Below are 16,426 nucleotides of genomic sequence, written 5' to 3'. Positions count from 1 at the left end.
CTAGCAGTTCGAAAGTACGTCAAAGTTCAAGTAGATAAATAGGTACCACTCCGGCGGGAAGGTAAACGGCGTTTCTGTGTGCTGCTCTAATTCGCCAGAAGCGGCTTAGTCATGCTGGCCACATGACCCGGAAGCTGTACGCCGGCTCCCTCGGCCAATAAAGCAAGATGAGCGCCGCAACCCCAGAGTCGGTCACGACTGGACCTAATGGTCAGGGGTCCCTTTACCTTTACCTTATGTTGTTCTTAGCAGTAGCCAATGATACGGACTGGGAACTGAGGAATACACAGAGTAAAGTAATAAAAAACGCATACTAAATTGTACTATGTGTGATGGGAAGGAGGGCAAGAACTCTATTGTGGGGCTGCCGTTCAGGGTGGCAGCCTTGAGAGTCTTGCAATATGGAGTTTTGCCTTCATTTACAGATAGGAAAGAGATTTCAGGGACTCCTACGCCGTGACCTCTGAGAAGCACTGCACATTATCACTCTGCAAAGAGCACTTCAAGCCTTTCTATAGGACAAGAGTTGCTTTTCCAACGATATATTTTGCATTTTCCTTTGTTGGAACGCTGGGTTTTGCGTATGGCTGTAAAACTGCTACATCTGGACAAATGTGTGGCTCCTTCATAACCTAATAAAGGGTCAGTCTTGCACATACTTATACATTGTCGCAGGTCCCATTGGTTTCTTCAGAACAAGCATGCATAGGATCAAGCGTTTTCTTCTTCTTTTTTCAGGGTGCAATCCACTATCACAAATAAGAAGACATACCAGCTGCAATATGACAGCAGACAGCTCAAATAAGCACAGCCACAGCCAATCAGGGGTGGGGGTGGGGAACCAAGTACAGTATGCCAACAGGCCTTCCAAAGCTCCACAACTTATCATGTTAGGACGAAGGCTTTCTAATATCAGAAACCTATAAAATAATTCTCATAGCATCAGCTTCAGCCAAGTCCAATATTTTTCCAACTCTAAAAGCGGCCCCCTGAGAGAAATTTAGGTGGACATGGAATATGTGTTTTAAGAGGTTAGTGTTTTAATTTTTAGGATTTCCAGATACCGCAGAAATTATGTTCGGTCTAACAAGCAAGTTGTCTTGGAGAAAGAAAGAAAAGAAAGGAAGGAGGGAGGGAGGGAAGGAAGGAAGGAAGTTCATGCTGGGCTGGTTACAGCACAAGTTGATTAATAATTGGGGGAGGAGACCCATCATCAGCATATCTGCATTAGAAATTTCTTCCACCAGCGCCATACATGTTGCAGCTAGTACTGTATCTATCTAGCTATGGAGAGCTGCCTGATTATTGAGGAGAGGAAGGAAAACAGACATCCCAAAAGTCTCCTGGAAGAAAAGATGGGACATTGCTAAGAAGCAAAATTTTCAACACAGTTCGAGAGGTCTGGAGGGTGGCAACACAAGAATGGGCCTTTTCTGTGATGGCTCCCCATTAGTGGAATGCTCTCCCCAGAGACACTCGCCTGGCACCTCCATTATAAATCTTTAGGTACCAGGCGAAAACGTTCCTTTTCAACCAGGCATTGGGCTGATTAACATTCTATGTCTTTTAAATGTATTTGGGGGGGGGGTTACTGCTTTGTTCTGTTCTGTTCTTGTTTTTATTATGTTTTTGGTGCTTTTATTTTATTTATGTTGGATGAAGGGCAGTATGCACATTAAATAATATTTTTTAAAAAACCTGGGGCCTGCTGTCATCTTCCTTCACCACCATAAACCACCCCAGCCCTTTTGCTACCCTGAAAACCCTGGAGGGTTACTGCTTCAAGGATATTTCACTCCCTTTACAGTGTCCACGATGTACCTTGTTCTCCTATTTGGGGGCGGGGGGAGGCGCTGTGCAGAGCTGACCAGACTAGTTTGCCTTCTTCACCCCATAAGCAAAAAGCCACTTGCGCTTTCTAGCACTTGACACAGCTGATCTACGGTTGCAAAACTTCCACGTTTAACGAGGTTTCATTGTGGCAGTGAAAGAGAGAAATTTAACAAGTGAAATTTCTCCTGTCTTTATGACACAGTTGCACAAGGCCACGCTCTCCACTCTTCACCCTTTCCTTTTTTAAAGACAACTCCAAACCCAGTTGAAACCCACCACTTTTATCTACAGGGTGGGTTGTGGATTTCTCATTTATTTCGGGGGGGGGGGCATCCGGACCTACAGAGATCCACAAAAGCATTTGTCCTGTTGTGTTTAAAAACAGTGTCCAACCTATGAAAACCTTGTGTTACAAAGGGACTGAATTGTTTCTCCGGCTTAGTTGCAGAGCTGAAGCACAAAATACCAAAGGTCATCTCTGTTAGCAAACTCCAATCTTTGCCTGTGACATTGAAATCTGTATCTAGAACATATCTATGGGTGCCTTGGCCGCAAAGCCGTTCAGAGCACCTACGGTTTCGACATCGCTAAGGCTTTTCTTTCCAAATCAAGTGAATAAGCGAACAGCCCAAACTGTTCGGTGCTCTGCCTTAAAAAGGCCCATTTGCTTTTAGGGATTCTGTAGGGTGTACAGGGTGGGATGTGGGTGGCGCTGTGGGTTAAACCACAGAGCCTAGGACTTGCCAATCAGAAGGTTGGCGGTTCGCATCCCCGCGACGGGGTGAGCTCCCGTTGCTTGGTCCCTGCTCCTGCCAACCTAGCAGTTCGAAAGCACGTCAAAGTGCAAGTAGATAAATAGGTACCACTCCGGAGGGAAGGTAAACGGCGTTTCCGTGCGCTGCTCTGGTTCGCCAGAAGCTGCTTAGTCATGCTAGCCACGTGACCCGGAAGCTGTACACCAGCTCCCTCAGCCAATAAAGCAAGATGAGTGCCGCAACCCCAGAGTCGGTCATGACTGGACCTAATGGTCAGGGGTCCCTTTACCTTTTAGGGTGTATGGGAGGTTAGGAAAAATGACCACTGTCAAAGTATGGCCTCGTTTAATGCTTCAGCCCGGTTTGGGGGGAAAGGAATCAAGGGGCGACGTCTTATAACGCAACTGGCTAGAAGCTGGTTGTGTCAATCGGCTGACAGCGCAGTGCCAACAGTTTTCCCAGCCCAGTACAACCAGTTCTTGTTTCCAGCGGGCACCAGCATGGTGAATAATTACCAGAACCACTGCAGCAATCTTCTGTTTGCACAGGTCAGAGGTAGTCAACCTGGTGCTCCTCAGACATTGCTAGAAGACTACTACAGCTCTCCCATCAACCTCTGGGACTGACAGGAGGGAGTCTGACAACACTTGGAAGGCCCGATGTGAATCTGGAATGAGTGAACCAGGCCTCAACAATTCAAGCAGGAAAGGTGGGGCATGACATGCCTTTCCGTCCGTAGAGGGCATCTGGAGCTCCCATAGCAATCCACTAGGTTGACAGAGCTATGGTGCATGCATTTATGCTGCCGAAGGAAGGGGAGACAGTAGCACATTTTGTGTGGCCTGCTTTCAGCACATTCTGGTGGTATCTGCAAGATTTGCAGGAGGGCAGCAGAGGTTGGCAACAAGGAGAACTCCCTACGCTTCCCGGGATTACAGGAAAATAACGGGCTAATGAGTGGGAGATGCAAGTAACTGCAGCCCTTCCCTCCATGTTATTATGGACTGCATTTGTTACCCTCCCTACACCATGAGGTCCCCGAGGCGGGTTGCAACGTTGTAAAAATACAGTATTGAAATCAGTGAAAGCAATTTTCTGCCTTGAATTTTTGGGGAGCAACACTTGGGGGTCCTTCACTTAGCGCTCCACAGCCCGCCTAACATTGCACCGCAGTCCAAGCATGTGGGGTGTGCGCGCACACACACTCATTGCAATCAGAAGCCAGCAGCTTTTCAAAGCCAGCAGAGAGCAACAGCTTAATATACAGACACCTGTGGAAGTGGAGTGAAATGAGGGAGGAGAGAGACAGCGCAGCTGAACAAAGCCATTATATCCCAATTTCACATCCCTGCAACACGAGCAGCTAGCAGGTTGCAGGAATTTAAACACACATCAGCCAAATTTTACACCTTTCGGATGATTACTTGAGAGCTGTTTGTCTCTGTACAAGAGGGAAGAAGAAACGAGAGTGACATTTCATCAGAGCAAAGAAATCCCCCCCCCCGCCGCCCCCGTTAACTGAGAACCTTCTCCACAGAAATATAGAGAAGGCTGCAATTACTGCTGACAGTGTTTCTAAAGCTTGCAGGAATTTGGGGGCTGAAATAAATGGTTTCTTTCTCCTTCAGAAACATTCCGGTATCTAGGTTTAAAGTCTGAGCAAAGAACATATTTGAGATAAGGCATTTTGAAACTCTGTGTGTGTGTGTGCGCGCGCGGGCATCCGCACTTTTCACTGCCACCAATCAGAGACTGGGAGAGAGAGGACAGTTATAGACGGAGCTCAGCCAGGAGAGAATTTGGATACATGGTGAAGGAGCAATGCATTTTATTCCAAGCATTCGTAATCACACACCAGGATCTTGTTATGTGAAGCACTGGTAGCAAAAAAGGGGGGGATCTGTGCTTGCAATGGTAAGTTTGAAAAGGAGAGTTAGAGCACAAAACGTCTTCTAAGCGTTATGTGCATCAAGAGTTATGTTCCCACATCCTTGACCGTACCCACTCACTTTGTAGAGCAGGCTTCCCCAACCCTGGGTCTCTCCAAGTGTTTTCGACCACAACTCCCATCAGCCCTGACCACTGCCCACGCAGGCTGGCTGGAAGTTGTATTCCGAAACATCCTGAGGGCACATTAAGGAAAGTTTGTTTCTGAGACAAGAGCAGAAATGTTGACGTTTCCCACAATACTGACACTCTGAAATTTATCTTGGGGACAACCACATTAGGGAAAGCTGCTTGCAAGAAAGAGAGGGGGAAAGTCAGCATTTTCCACAGTTCTGACAGTCGCTGAACTTGCTTGTTTCAAAGTTTTCGAAGAAAGCTTAGAAAAACTGCCTCTTTCCTTCGGAAGCATCCAAATGCCACCTTTTCAGGAAACTGCAGTGTGTAAATGATGTGAATTTACAAATTTGCTAATCAATGAATTAGCTAAAAGCCAGAGAGTTAATAAAGTTATTAAAAGGCCATTTTAACTGGTTGGACAGACCAATTAAATTAATCTCCCTGCATGTTTACCTACAGCTACTGAATTGGGGACGGGATGAGGGGCTTACAGCACAATCCTACTCAGAGTTAAGTTTGTTTAGAATTGCAATCTTAATGACAAAGTAATAGCAGACCCTGCTGCATGGGTCAATGTGTCTGGCTGTTATCCAGAAGGTTGGTGGTTTGAGTAGGCCCCCTTTCCCTTTCTACAATCCTATGATTCTATGACCCACTACCAAAAAAGGTTCGGCTTACAGGAGTGCAAAACAGAGCCTTTTCGGTGACTGCACCCCAGTTGCAGAAATCTCTCCCAAAGGGATGTGAAACAAACCTCAACCCTGATGGGTCTTTGGGATGGCAGTGAAAACATTATTATTCCATGAGGCTTTTTAATGTTTTTTAAACATATGAATGAAGGGTTTATTTTTTTGGGGGGGTGACCTTGCTCCTTTTCATTCTAAGTTCTAATTTTTGTTAATTCATGTTCTTTTGCTTGGTTTAATTACAAGACTTAGTTTATACATATACATATATATATAGTCTGAAAAACCCCAATAATACTGATTTGATCCTATGGAAAAGGTTCTAAAAAATATTAAAATCTAGCTTGCTAACACTTCTGAATTTAAGAGGCTTAGGCTAGATTCCCATGCATACTTATCTCCTGCTAAGATCTAGTGAATTAAATGAAACCACCTTTCAAATAAATGCCTTTTAGAATGAGGCTGCTGGAAGCCTGAAATGTCTAGATAGGAAATGAACTGAGAACAATCTTCAACAGGAGTTGCTATGAAATAATGCTTTTGTTTAATTATTAAGACTTGGGTAGGCAAACAGTAGATCCCAATGGGCAGAGAACAGCTGCTAGCTCTAACAGAAAGCCATTCACGTTCCAATCTTGGAACTCTGAAATTCTACCAACAATAGCTGTAAATTGACTCTAGTGCAACTCGGGAGTTTTCAACTAGCTTTCATATTTAGAAGAGCTATTTTTAGTCAACTTTGGTTTGTCAAACGTTAGCTTTGAAGAGTTTTACACTTCAGTAACGTCACCTGCAAATAAACAAGTGAGGGTATCTCGCTTTCTTTTTTTAAAAGGGGGGGAAAGTTTGCATAAAATCACTCCAACCATCTCTCTGTCTCCTCGGTTTTTATTCTTTCACCACCAATTTATTCAGCTTTGCTCACTCTTTGGTGGCACATCCTTGTCAATCGGAAAAGGCAGATGAGCACGTGAAGATTGCAATCCTATGCACACTTAATTGGCCGTGAGCAACATTAAACACACTAGAGCTTACTGCGGAACATGCATAAAACTGTACAGGCAGTTTGCCCTTTATCAGACGTACCTTTTTCTTTTACCAGTATAGAGAAACACATGCATTACCAATCCATGATTTGCCCTGAACCCAGGTATTTTGCTCCCTAGTAATTAAAGTGCCTTTTATTTGACTCAGCAAGTATTCACTTTAGTTACCGTACACTTCCATCTTTCCACATTTCTACGGTCTCGTGACAAAGAGGTGCATACATTTCTAAAATGTAAAACAGACGCCTTGCAATGGTTAATTCCAAGCCTCCGAAATAGCGCCCTGCTTGCAAGAAATCCACACGGGCTTCAGGGAGCCAAAGGAGGAGCGCTCCGGAACACGTGCAGAGTTTTGACATCTCATTCTCTGACCCGGTGAGCCTCTCTGAGCCGGCAAGGTGCCCATCTGAGCACACGACGCCGATTAATTAAAGGCCACTTCAGACATTACATAGCAACAATCCTGATATACCACCCACGCTGGCTCATCGAGGCGCCACAAACTATCACGAGTCTCTTGATGAGCGGACCTGTGTAATAAATGCATTTCTAAATGCCTGCCTCTTGCATTCGTACTCGCCAGGTTTAATTAAGCGTACGCTGAAGATATACAGCTACTTTATATGGAACAAGACCAACAGACCACAGTCCTGCCAGTTCCAAGTGGCCAAGCCTTTTCCCACAACAAAATCCTGCTGAAAAATTTGCCCTCTCTGATGCTCTGTCCACCTTATGCAAGTTTGTTCCTTCTCATCTCCAGAGCACGAAAGTGGCCTTGGGAGGTGGTCTTTTGCTTTGCCTAAGAACTTCTTCATACACAAGGCTTTCTAATGGGCCATAGCTCAACGGTACAGTACAGGCTCCAATCATGAGCCCGTTTAAACATTCCTAGGCAGTGTTAGAAACTCAGACATATAAGCTAATTGCCAAATGGCACTTTAAACTGAGGTTACAGCCGCCACAATGTAATGTATGGGCGCCATTTACCCCATCTGTGAGGCTTACTGTTGTTAGTATTAGTGCTATTATTATTAGCAGAAGCCAGGACAGAGCAACGGGATTCGAACCACCAACCTTCCGATTGGCAATCCCAAGAGGCTCAGTGGTTTAGACTACAGCGCCACCCGCTCCCTAGCACTTCGAAAGCACACCAGCGCAAGTAGATGAATAGGTACCACTGAGGTGGGAGGGTGCAACAGCGTTTCCGTGTGCTCTGGTTACCATCAGGGTATTCTGTTGCACCAGAAGCGGTTTAGTCCTGCCGGCCACATGACCTGGAAAGCTGTCTGTGAACAAACGCCGGCTCCCTCGGCTTGAAAGCAATAAGAGCTCCGTACCCCATTGTCGCCTTGGACTGGACTTTACCGTCCAGGGGTCCTTTACCCTTTTACGTTTATTATTAATAATAATTTCATTTCTCTACCACTTTATATTTTAAAGAAAAAACCTTGAAGCGGTTTACCACACATTAAAACATCAAATGAAACAAACTCAGGGTTCAAGGAAAATATTTCAGATCCTTCTCTAACTTGACATTTCTGTTTCCCCATATTTATTTACATACAGTGGTGCCTCGCAAGATGAAATTAATTCGTTCCGCAAGTTTTTTCTTCTTGCGAGTTTTTCGTCTTGCGAAGCACGGTTTCCCATAGGAATGCATTGAAAATCAATCAATGCGTTCCTATGGAGACCGTCCGGGGACAGAGGGGAAGCGCCGCTCTGTCCCCTCTTTTGAAGCAAGGGGCTGCGGGGAGATCGCTTCTCCCCGCCGCCCCTTGCTTCAAAAGAGGTCCGGGGACAGCGGGGAAGACGCGCTGCGCTTCCCGCTGTCCCCGGAGCTTGCGGGGCAAGCTTCGTTTTGCGAAGCAAGCCCATAGGGAAATTCATCTTGCGAGGCAACTCGAAAACGAAAAAACTTTCGTTTTGCGAGTTTTTCGTCTCGCGAGGCGTTCGTCTTGCGGGGCACCACTGTACTTGATTTTTAGAGTTGCCCCGTAGATGAACTCTATGGAAGCCAGATGAACTCTTGGAAGCCAGTGTGGTGTAGTGGTTAAGAGCGTGAGACTAGGACCTGGGCGATCAGGGTTCAAATCCGCACTCAGTCATGAAGCTCAGTGGGTGACCTAGGTAGGCCCAGTCGCAGCCTCATAACGTACCTCACAGGGTTGTTGTAGGGGTTAACCGAGGAGTGGGGTGAACCATGCGCTCCTTGGAGGAAAACGTGGAATTTAAATGCAATGAATAAGCTCTTCTGCTGAGGAGCTGACCAGATTGCGCTAGGCCGACCAATGGCCTCATTCATACAGAAAGCTGCCTTACATTGAGTCAAACCAATGGTGCATTTATCTCAAAACTACAGTGACTGGAAGCGTCTCTCTTGAATTTCAGCTGGGTCAAACCTGGAACCTTCTGCATGTACAGTTTCTCCGCCACTCAGTTACAGTCCTTCCCCAAAGGCCATATGTTCATAAGTATATACCCACCATACCCGGATCCGAAAGCACCTTGGGAACCTTTGTGTTGCATTAGAGAAGGAAAGGTGAACTTAAATAAATGGAATTGCCGTCTTAAAATCGCAAATGGAACTCCTACACCCAACCAAACTGTATTTCTGCATGATTGCTGTTTTCAACCAAAAAAAGGGAAATGTCAAAAAGTGAGGAGAGCGGGGAGGGAAGGGTACAATTAGTATATTATAGCAGATTATTGTTATTACCAAGCAACCGCAAGATGTTTTTGGAAAGTTTCAAGAACTGCTGGGTGCTGCCAAACAGATGTGTGAGCAATCAAAAATACTGGCATATTGACTTGAGAACATGTGTCGTCTCGGCTGCAAGAATTCATGGTTTGGGAAGAGGAGGCATTCCAGTCCCTGCCCTTCATTCCTCCCCCCCACCCCACCCCACCCAAAAAAGCATTTTTTTTTTTTTTTTTACATAGACTGGTGTGTACGAGAGACATAGCTAATCCATTTCAGGCTCAGATTTTACTAAAGCAGAACACTGTCCAGTGTCTGCAATTAACTGCAACTTGAGACACCTTTGCTTTCTGACCCCCTCCGAAAGAAACCTGAACAACTGAATTGCTCAGTCCGCCCCTCTGAGGTTTTTTTAAATCAACAACACCGGAGCTCTTAACTCTTCTGCAAAGAGATCTTTAAAGACACATTGATTTAATGGAGGTTAAGAGCAGGCATGGTTTTGATCTTAGGTTACCCCAGAAGAAGGGGACACAGAAGGTAATGCAGCCATAGGCTAGGAAATTAATTTGGAATTCTTGAGAAACCACAGAAGTGTTTCCAAAGCCTGGGCAACTAGGTGTCTGAGGTTTTTCTGGTTCTGCATAAGACCAGCAGTGGCTGGTGCCTATCTGGACTTGTAGGCTGGAAGCCAGAGACCCACTGTAAGCAGAATCAGTGACAGGTGGAGCCAGAACAGGTGAGAGGCAAAACCAAGTAATTCAGGGGCAACCCTGATAATAAGGAGAAATTGGCAGGCAGTGCCATCCCTGCCAGGACTGGTTGTAAGGAAGCTGGCAGGCAGGTGGGGGCTGGCTGAGGTTGGTGGAGCAGTGCTCCCCCCCCCATTTGCCCACATGCACCAGCCTCTACGGCCCACGGCTTTAGGAACTCATACTTCTGGGTTTGCTATGTCTATGGAGCGTAGGTACATTTCTGAGCACAATTCGAAGTGTTGGTGCTGACCTTGAAAGCCCTAAATGGCCTCAGCCCAGTATACCTGAAGGAGCATCTCCACCCCCATCGTTCTGCCCAGACACTGAGGTCCAGTGTCGAGGGCCTTCTGGCGGTTCCCTCACTGTGAGAAGTGAGGTTACAGGGAACCGGGCAGAGGGCCTTCTCGGTGGTGGCGCCCGCCCTGTGGAACGCCCTCCCATCAGATGTCAAAGAAATAAACAGTGATCTGACGTTTAGAAAACATCTGAAGGCAGCCCTGTTTAGGGAAGTTTGTAATGACTGATGTTTTAATAAGCCATTTTTCACCTTCTCACCCCCTGCCTTTTCCTGTAGGACCTATTGCAGTCGTTAAGAGTCGTCAACAGGCTCATCTCAGCTATCTGCCAATCTCCCATTCCCACCACCCTTCTGAGTAATACCCCTCCCCACCTTCTCACTATATAGAAGGATCTGACAACTTCTGCTTCAGTGTATCTGAAGAAGTCTGCATGCACACGAAAGCTCATACCAAGAACTAACTTAGTTGGTCTTTAAGGTGCTACTGGAAGGAATTTTTTTATTTTGATGTTTTAATGTATTTTTAATCTCTTGTTGGAAGCTGCCCAGAGTGGCTGGGGAAACCCAGCCAAATGGGCGGGGTATAAGTAATAAATTATTATTATTATATATTATTATTATATAAGGAAAGAGAGAAACAGGAGAAGAGGCAGAGGCTGTGAGGCCAAGTTTGCCCTGGACGTCGTTGTTGTTGTTTTAAACACCCCCCTGGTGCTTCAAACATGTTTCAGTTGTTCTTGTACATTTTTTGTGAGCTGGTCTTTTGATAGTTGGGACAGCAGGGTGCAAACATTCAAAGTACGGTAAATAAATAATGCCCTACGATCCATTTGCCAGAACAACTGGAGCCCTTCTGCTGACAGAGGAGGGGGAACAAAGTAAAACACAATGGGATTACCAACGGTGTGCATTTGGTTGAGGGGAGAGAAGTTTCATAATCTGCAGGACACAAACTGCCTACCGTGTTGGCGGCTGGGGGGAGGGGAGCATCCTCTCAAATCTGAATATTCCATCCATCCATCCATCCATCCATCCATTGCATTTATGTCCCCACCTCCCTTCCAATGAGCTCAGGGTGGGGTGTGCATGTTTCTCCTCCTCCTTAATTCATCTTCACAACAACCCTGTGAGGTAGGTGAGGCTGACAGCACGGTCACCCAGTGAGTTTCATGGGCTAAGTGTGGGATTTGAACCCTGGTCCCTCCTGGTCACTCTTGACGGCTGCACCACATGCATCAAAGGAAACCACTTTCACCCTGTGGTGTGTTGTTGTTGTTGTTTTGAAACCGGGTCTGAATGAATACAGGTGTATCCTTATCACCCTTTAATCCAATTTGAGCTGGGTGAAACATGACTACTGTTCTGTTTACAGCGGGGGTGAACAAACCTCACGCTTGCAGGTTGTACTTAGTATTTTGCTAATGGGAAAAAAAAAATCCAAAATCTGCCTCTCAGACCCAAGTGAAAAAAATAGTGGTTTAGAAATAAAAGAGTTCCTCTGAGCAAATGAATTTGTTTCCAGTGAAGAACAGAGCCCTGAGTCCTTGGACTCAAAATCTGCTCCTGTTTTCCACCCAAGCTTTGTTTCAGCAGCCAAATTCTAGGAAAGAGAAAGTCTCCTTTTTGTTGTTGCTGATATTGTTAAGCAATTAGGGGCCAGAATCCTGGTGTATCTACAGCAAATCATCTGGAGAGGTACCAGCAGATCCCAATCGATCTGCCACCCATTCTGAGCAAAGTCGTAATCCTGAAACGAATGTCAAAACTGCTGAGTTTTGAAACTGCAGCCACATAGATGAGCTTTTACTGTAAATTTACTACACATGCGAGCTGGAAAATCCATAATGCACACCTCACCAGCACCCAACGTGTGTGGGTTTTTTTTATAAAAAAAAAATAGTGATTCATATCTTTCCAGCTTTTTTGTTTTCCCTTTGCTACTTGGGGTGGGGGGTGCATCACGTGGTGGACTCTGATAAAGAAACAAACAGGTGTTTGCTGAGCAGAGCCATTAGCCTTCAACATAAGCCCCACCATTTGCAATATTGAAATAACAATGCTGACCTTTAAAGCAGAAATGCTGTGGGAGAAAGTTACCTGAAAGGCCGCCCACGCTCATAACAACCTTGGAAGGTTTTGGAAATGGCCTTGGGAGGCTTCACAACAAGGATCGCTGGATTGGTAAGTGCCAGCAACGGGGCCTTCTCATTGGCCGTCCCGCACCGTTGAAGTCCCTCCCCCAGGAAGTGGACAAGGCCCTATCCTTGAAAATTTGTTTTGTTCCTTCGCTTGGTATTTGGCTGGTGGTTTCATGCTGCCTTTTCGTGTTTTAACTGCCGGCTGAATTAACTTCCAGTTTACTGCATTTGTTTTAATGCCTTGTTATTTGATACAGCGCCCTGTTTTGTTCCTAATAAAGCCCAGTGTCTTCTCCCTGCCTCCGCAAAGTGAATTAACATTTCCGTATAAATTATCTACCGTAAACCTAAGTTCTCTTTCCTGGGTAATGGCAGCCCCTGCTACAAAGTTGGCCAGGAAGAGTAAGCATATAGGATCATAGAATCGCAGAGGTAGAAGGGAGTCATATAGTTCAACCCTCTGTGACGGAGGAATATTTTGCCCAATATGGGACCCGAACGCACAACCCTGAGATCAATTCTATGGTTCAATAAAATATGTCCCTGGTAAAATATTCCTTTTAGGGCTGAGTCACTGCAATTGTGTGCATTAAAAGGTTGCATATTGTACTGTTTTTCTTCTTTTGCACGCAAAGCAGCAACCTTGGAAGTTTATCTGCAAGGATAACCATCTGTTAGAGCGCTGAAGGACATGATTCCTTTATGCCAGAATCATAGTTAAGACTGCTGGACCATGACCTTGGGAGCCCAGGGTTCAAATCTCCACTCAGCCATGAAGCTCACTGGGTGACCATCTCTCAGCCGAGCTTACCTCACAGGGTGGTTGTGGGGTTAAAACGAGAGGGTGGGCGAGAACCACATACATCACCTTGAGCTCCTCGGGAGGAAAAGGCGATATATCAAGGTAGTAAATAAAATAAGTACTTTTTGAAAGAATTCCCCCCCCCCTCCTGAGTCAGACTTGCTGCTATGTTCTTTCGATTGCAATTGTGAATTTTGGTGACCGTGTTCAATGCTCATGGGTTCGGCACTTCCTAACTAGTGCTCAAACTTTACCTCGACAATTTTTGCAACTGCTTTGAAAGGGAGTACGGTAGTACAGTCATACCTCGGGTTACAGACGCTTCGGGTTGTGTGTTTTCGGGTTGCGCACCGTGCCGAACCCGGAAGTACCGGAACAGGTTACTTCCGGGTTTCGGTGCTCGCGCATGCGCAAAAGTGCTAAGTCACGCTTTGCGCATGTGCAGAAGAGCCGGATCGCAACCCGCGCGTACACAGACGCGGAGCTGTGGGTTGCGAACGTGCCTCCCGCACGGATCAAGTTTGTAACCTGAGCGGCCACTGTACAGTGGTACCTTGGGTTACATATGCTTCAGGTTACAGACTCCGCTAACTCAGAAATATTACCTCGGGTTAAGAACTTTGCTTCAGGATGAGAACAGAACTCGTGCAGCAGGAGGAGGCCCCATTAGCTAATGTGGTGCTTCAGGTTAAGGACAGCTTCAGGTTAAGAGCAGACCTCCAGAACAAATTAAGTTCTTAACCCGAGGTACCACTGTACTGTTCTCTCCAAAAACAGGGAGTGCGGATGGGAGGGGTGGCAATGTAGCAAACGCTTTGCATATTTGATTACAGAATACTCAAAGGTGGCAACCTGTATCTGACACCAATACCGTGGCATCTTTGCAACTTTAATAATGCCGTATCCTGTTTCTCTATTCGAGAAGCGCCTTGAGATCCTCCTCCTTCTCCACACAGGGCGTCGCTGTCCTAATTATCAAAAAGGCAATATTGGCAGCAAGCGGAGCTGGGGGTGAGAAGCAAAGCTGAAGAGCCCATTGTCAGAAGTTCTGCGCAAAAAAAACCACCCCCTTCTCCTCCGCAGATCAGAAGGCACTTGTTATCATTTCATAACAACATCCGTACACACAGAAAATACATGTGCTCTAGGAAGAAGCTACAACTGCAAGAACACATAATTTAAGAGATACAGTTTGCAGTTTCATAAGCGATGTGAGCCTTCCAATAAAAAAGAAAGGAAGAGAGCCTCTCCTACCTTTTTTAACGGAACATTAAAAACAGATCAATTACGATTATGGATAAATTTATTGCCTGCCCTTCGTCTGTAGGGCAGGTTGCGACGCCTTTAAAAATTCAGGTTTGTGTTTTTAAAAAAAGAGTTTTTAAAATTCATTCACAAGAATAGGCAAGGCCAGGGTAAAAAAGTGTGGCTACAACCTTTATACATCATATAATGTGCAACCACAATTGAGATCTGCATTATATTGCTCAGTGAGATATCTCTGCTGTGGAATGGGGCAGTGCAGGGTACATTTAAGCACAGATGAAAAAATTGCATGCCATTTTTGCAACAATGTTTTGGCTCTTTGTTACTAAAAAGGCAACAAGGAAAATAATAATAATAATTCTTTTGGTTGTTTGTTTATGTTTACATTCTCTGTATAGTCAGTGTGAAGCTATACAGTGGTACCTCGGGTTACATACGCTTCAGGTTACAGACTCCGCTAACCCAGAAATAGTGCTTCAGGTTAAGAACTTTGATTCAGGATGAGAACAGAAATCGGGCTCCGGCGGCGCGGCGGCAGCAGGAGGCCCCATTAGCTAAAGTGGTGCTTCAGGTTAAGAACAGTTTCAGGTTAAGAACGGACCTCCGGAACGAATTAAGTACTTAACCTGAGGTACCACTGTGCGTGCTGCGTAGGCAAAAAGAAACCTGCAATGGATTCCAGATAAGATGACTAGGGAAAACTTTGTAGAGCTGCTGCCAGTTGAGACAATACACTTGAGTTTAAGCTGTCTTTCGTACAGTTATCCTCTCTGGAGAATCAATTCCCACTCGCAGTGGGAGAGCACACTACCGCTGTCAAGCCAGGAAATGATTAAATATTACTTTGCACAAAGGTGCAAAAATACATTCCTCCTTCAGAGTCATTTCTGAGTGTTAGAAGTAATGCCATTAATAAATAATACCTGTGCTTGAGACAAGCATGCAGTGGCACAGCTCCAGTGCAAAAATACACACTCGGCACAGAAAGGCCCTGGCTCCTTATGCAGAAAAGTATTGCAGAGTTGGGCATTTCCCCCAAGCCCTTGCTAAGCTGGTAAGCATGGCTGGATGCACTTTTGATCTGGCTCATAACAAGGTGGCTCTACAGAAGTTCTAGCCTCTCTATCTGCATGCAACTTTGCCTAGAACCCATTGAGGATTCTGAAACTAAGAGAACTGGGAGCAGGAAGAGGGGAAGTTCCAACAGTAAGTTTAAAAAAACAACACAAAGCCAAACAAAATGCAATTTACATGTCAGCAGTGCTGGAAACTCAGATATATAAACTAGGCACCATACGACTCCTTAAACCAGGGTTACAGTCGCCAAAACTGAATGCCCAGTTGCCATTTGGGGAGCCAGGTGGCTCAAAAGTCGCGTTTTTCCAATACAACTTTTTGGTTTCTGACATTCATTCTGATTGTGCAGATAAAATATAACAGATAGAATACTGCAGGATGTGTTGCCGGTGTGTGAAAACAGCCAAGATCCAAGGATTTCCCAGGCATTCAACTCCAGATGGCAGAGATGTCAGGTGCAACCTTGGTGCCCAGGCATCTATCTTCACTTGGTCGCAAAATGCACCTGACAAATTTCAAACGCGGCATGCGAGAAGCTACCTTCTGCTTCATAACCAATGGAGATACAGTCATACCTTGGGTTACAGACACTTCAGGTTGTGTTTTTTAAGGTTACGGACCCGCCAAAACCAGGAAGTACCGGAACAGGTCACTTCCGGGTTTTGGTGGTCACGCATGCGCAGAAGTGCTAAATCGCACTTTGCACATGCACAGAAGCGTCAACCCACCTGTGCATAGATGTGGCGCTGCGGGTTGCGAACGTTGCAGGTTGAGAACGTGTCTCCCGCACGGATCATGTTCGCAACCCAAGCGTCTACTGTACAGGAAGAAGAGGGACAGTTTCTTAAGCACGTGGGCTGTTCCTGAATAAGGCTGCTCCTGAATAAGCCGCTGAGTCGCTCTGAGCTTTGCCGGAATAGTTTATTATGCCACCTCAAACAACAGGAGCGTATGATCATGTGCACATAGCAAGGTTATTTTAAGAAGGAATCTCCAGCTCATTGCTGC

The 16,426-nt window shown here is 45.6% G+C and overlaps 1 protein-coding gene across 2 annotated transcripts in view; it reads right to left on the bottom strand.

Moving 5' to 3' along the window:
• The window catches only part of ACVR2B (activin A receptor type 2B), a 137,637-nt gene that overhangs the window by 108,974 nt on the left and 12,237 nt on the right, over positions 1 to 16,426 (bottom strand). The window contains exon 1 of one of the 2 annotated variants that reach the window (XM_082192478.1): positions 12,200 to 12,658. The exons of the other annotated variant lie outside the window; for it this stretch is intronic. Within the exon in view, the coding sequence (XP_082048604.1) occupies positions 12,200 to 12,254 (55 nt within the window). The 5' untranslated portion in view covers positions 12,255 to 12,658. Of the gene's footprint in view, positions 1 to 12,199; positions 12,659 to 16,426 lie in introns of those variants that run through there. 2 annotated transcript variants of the gene reach the window in all.

Source organism: Podarcis vaucheri (assembly GCF_965113315.1).
Source record: "Podarcis vaucheri genome assembly, chromosome: 12".
Taxonomy (NCBI): Eukaryota; Metazoa; Chordata; class Lepidosauria; order Squamata; family Lacertidae; genus Podarcis; species Podarcis vaucheri.
Note: the sequence above shows the minus strand (reverse complement) of the source record. Positions and strands in the feature narration are given on the sequence as shown.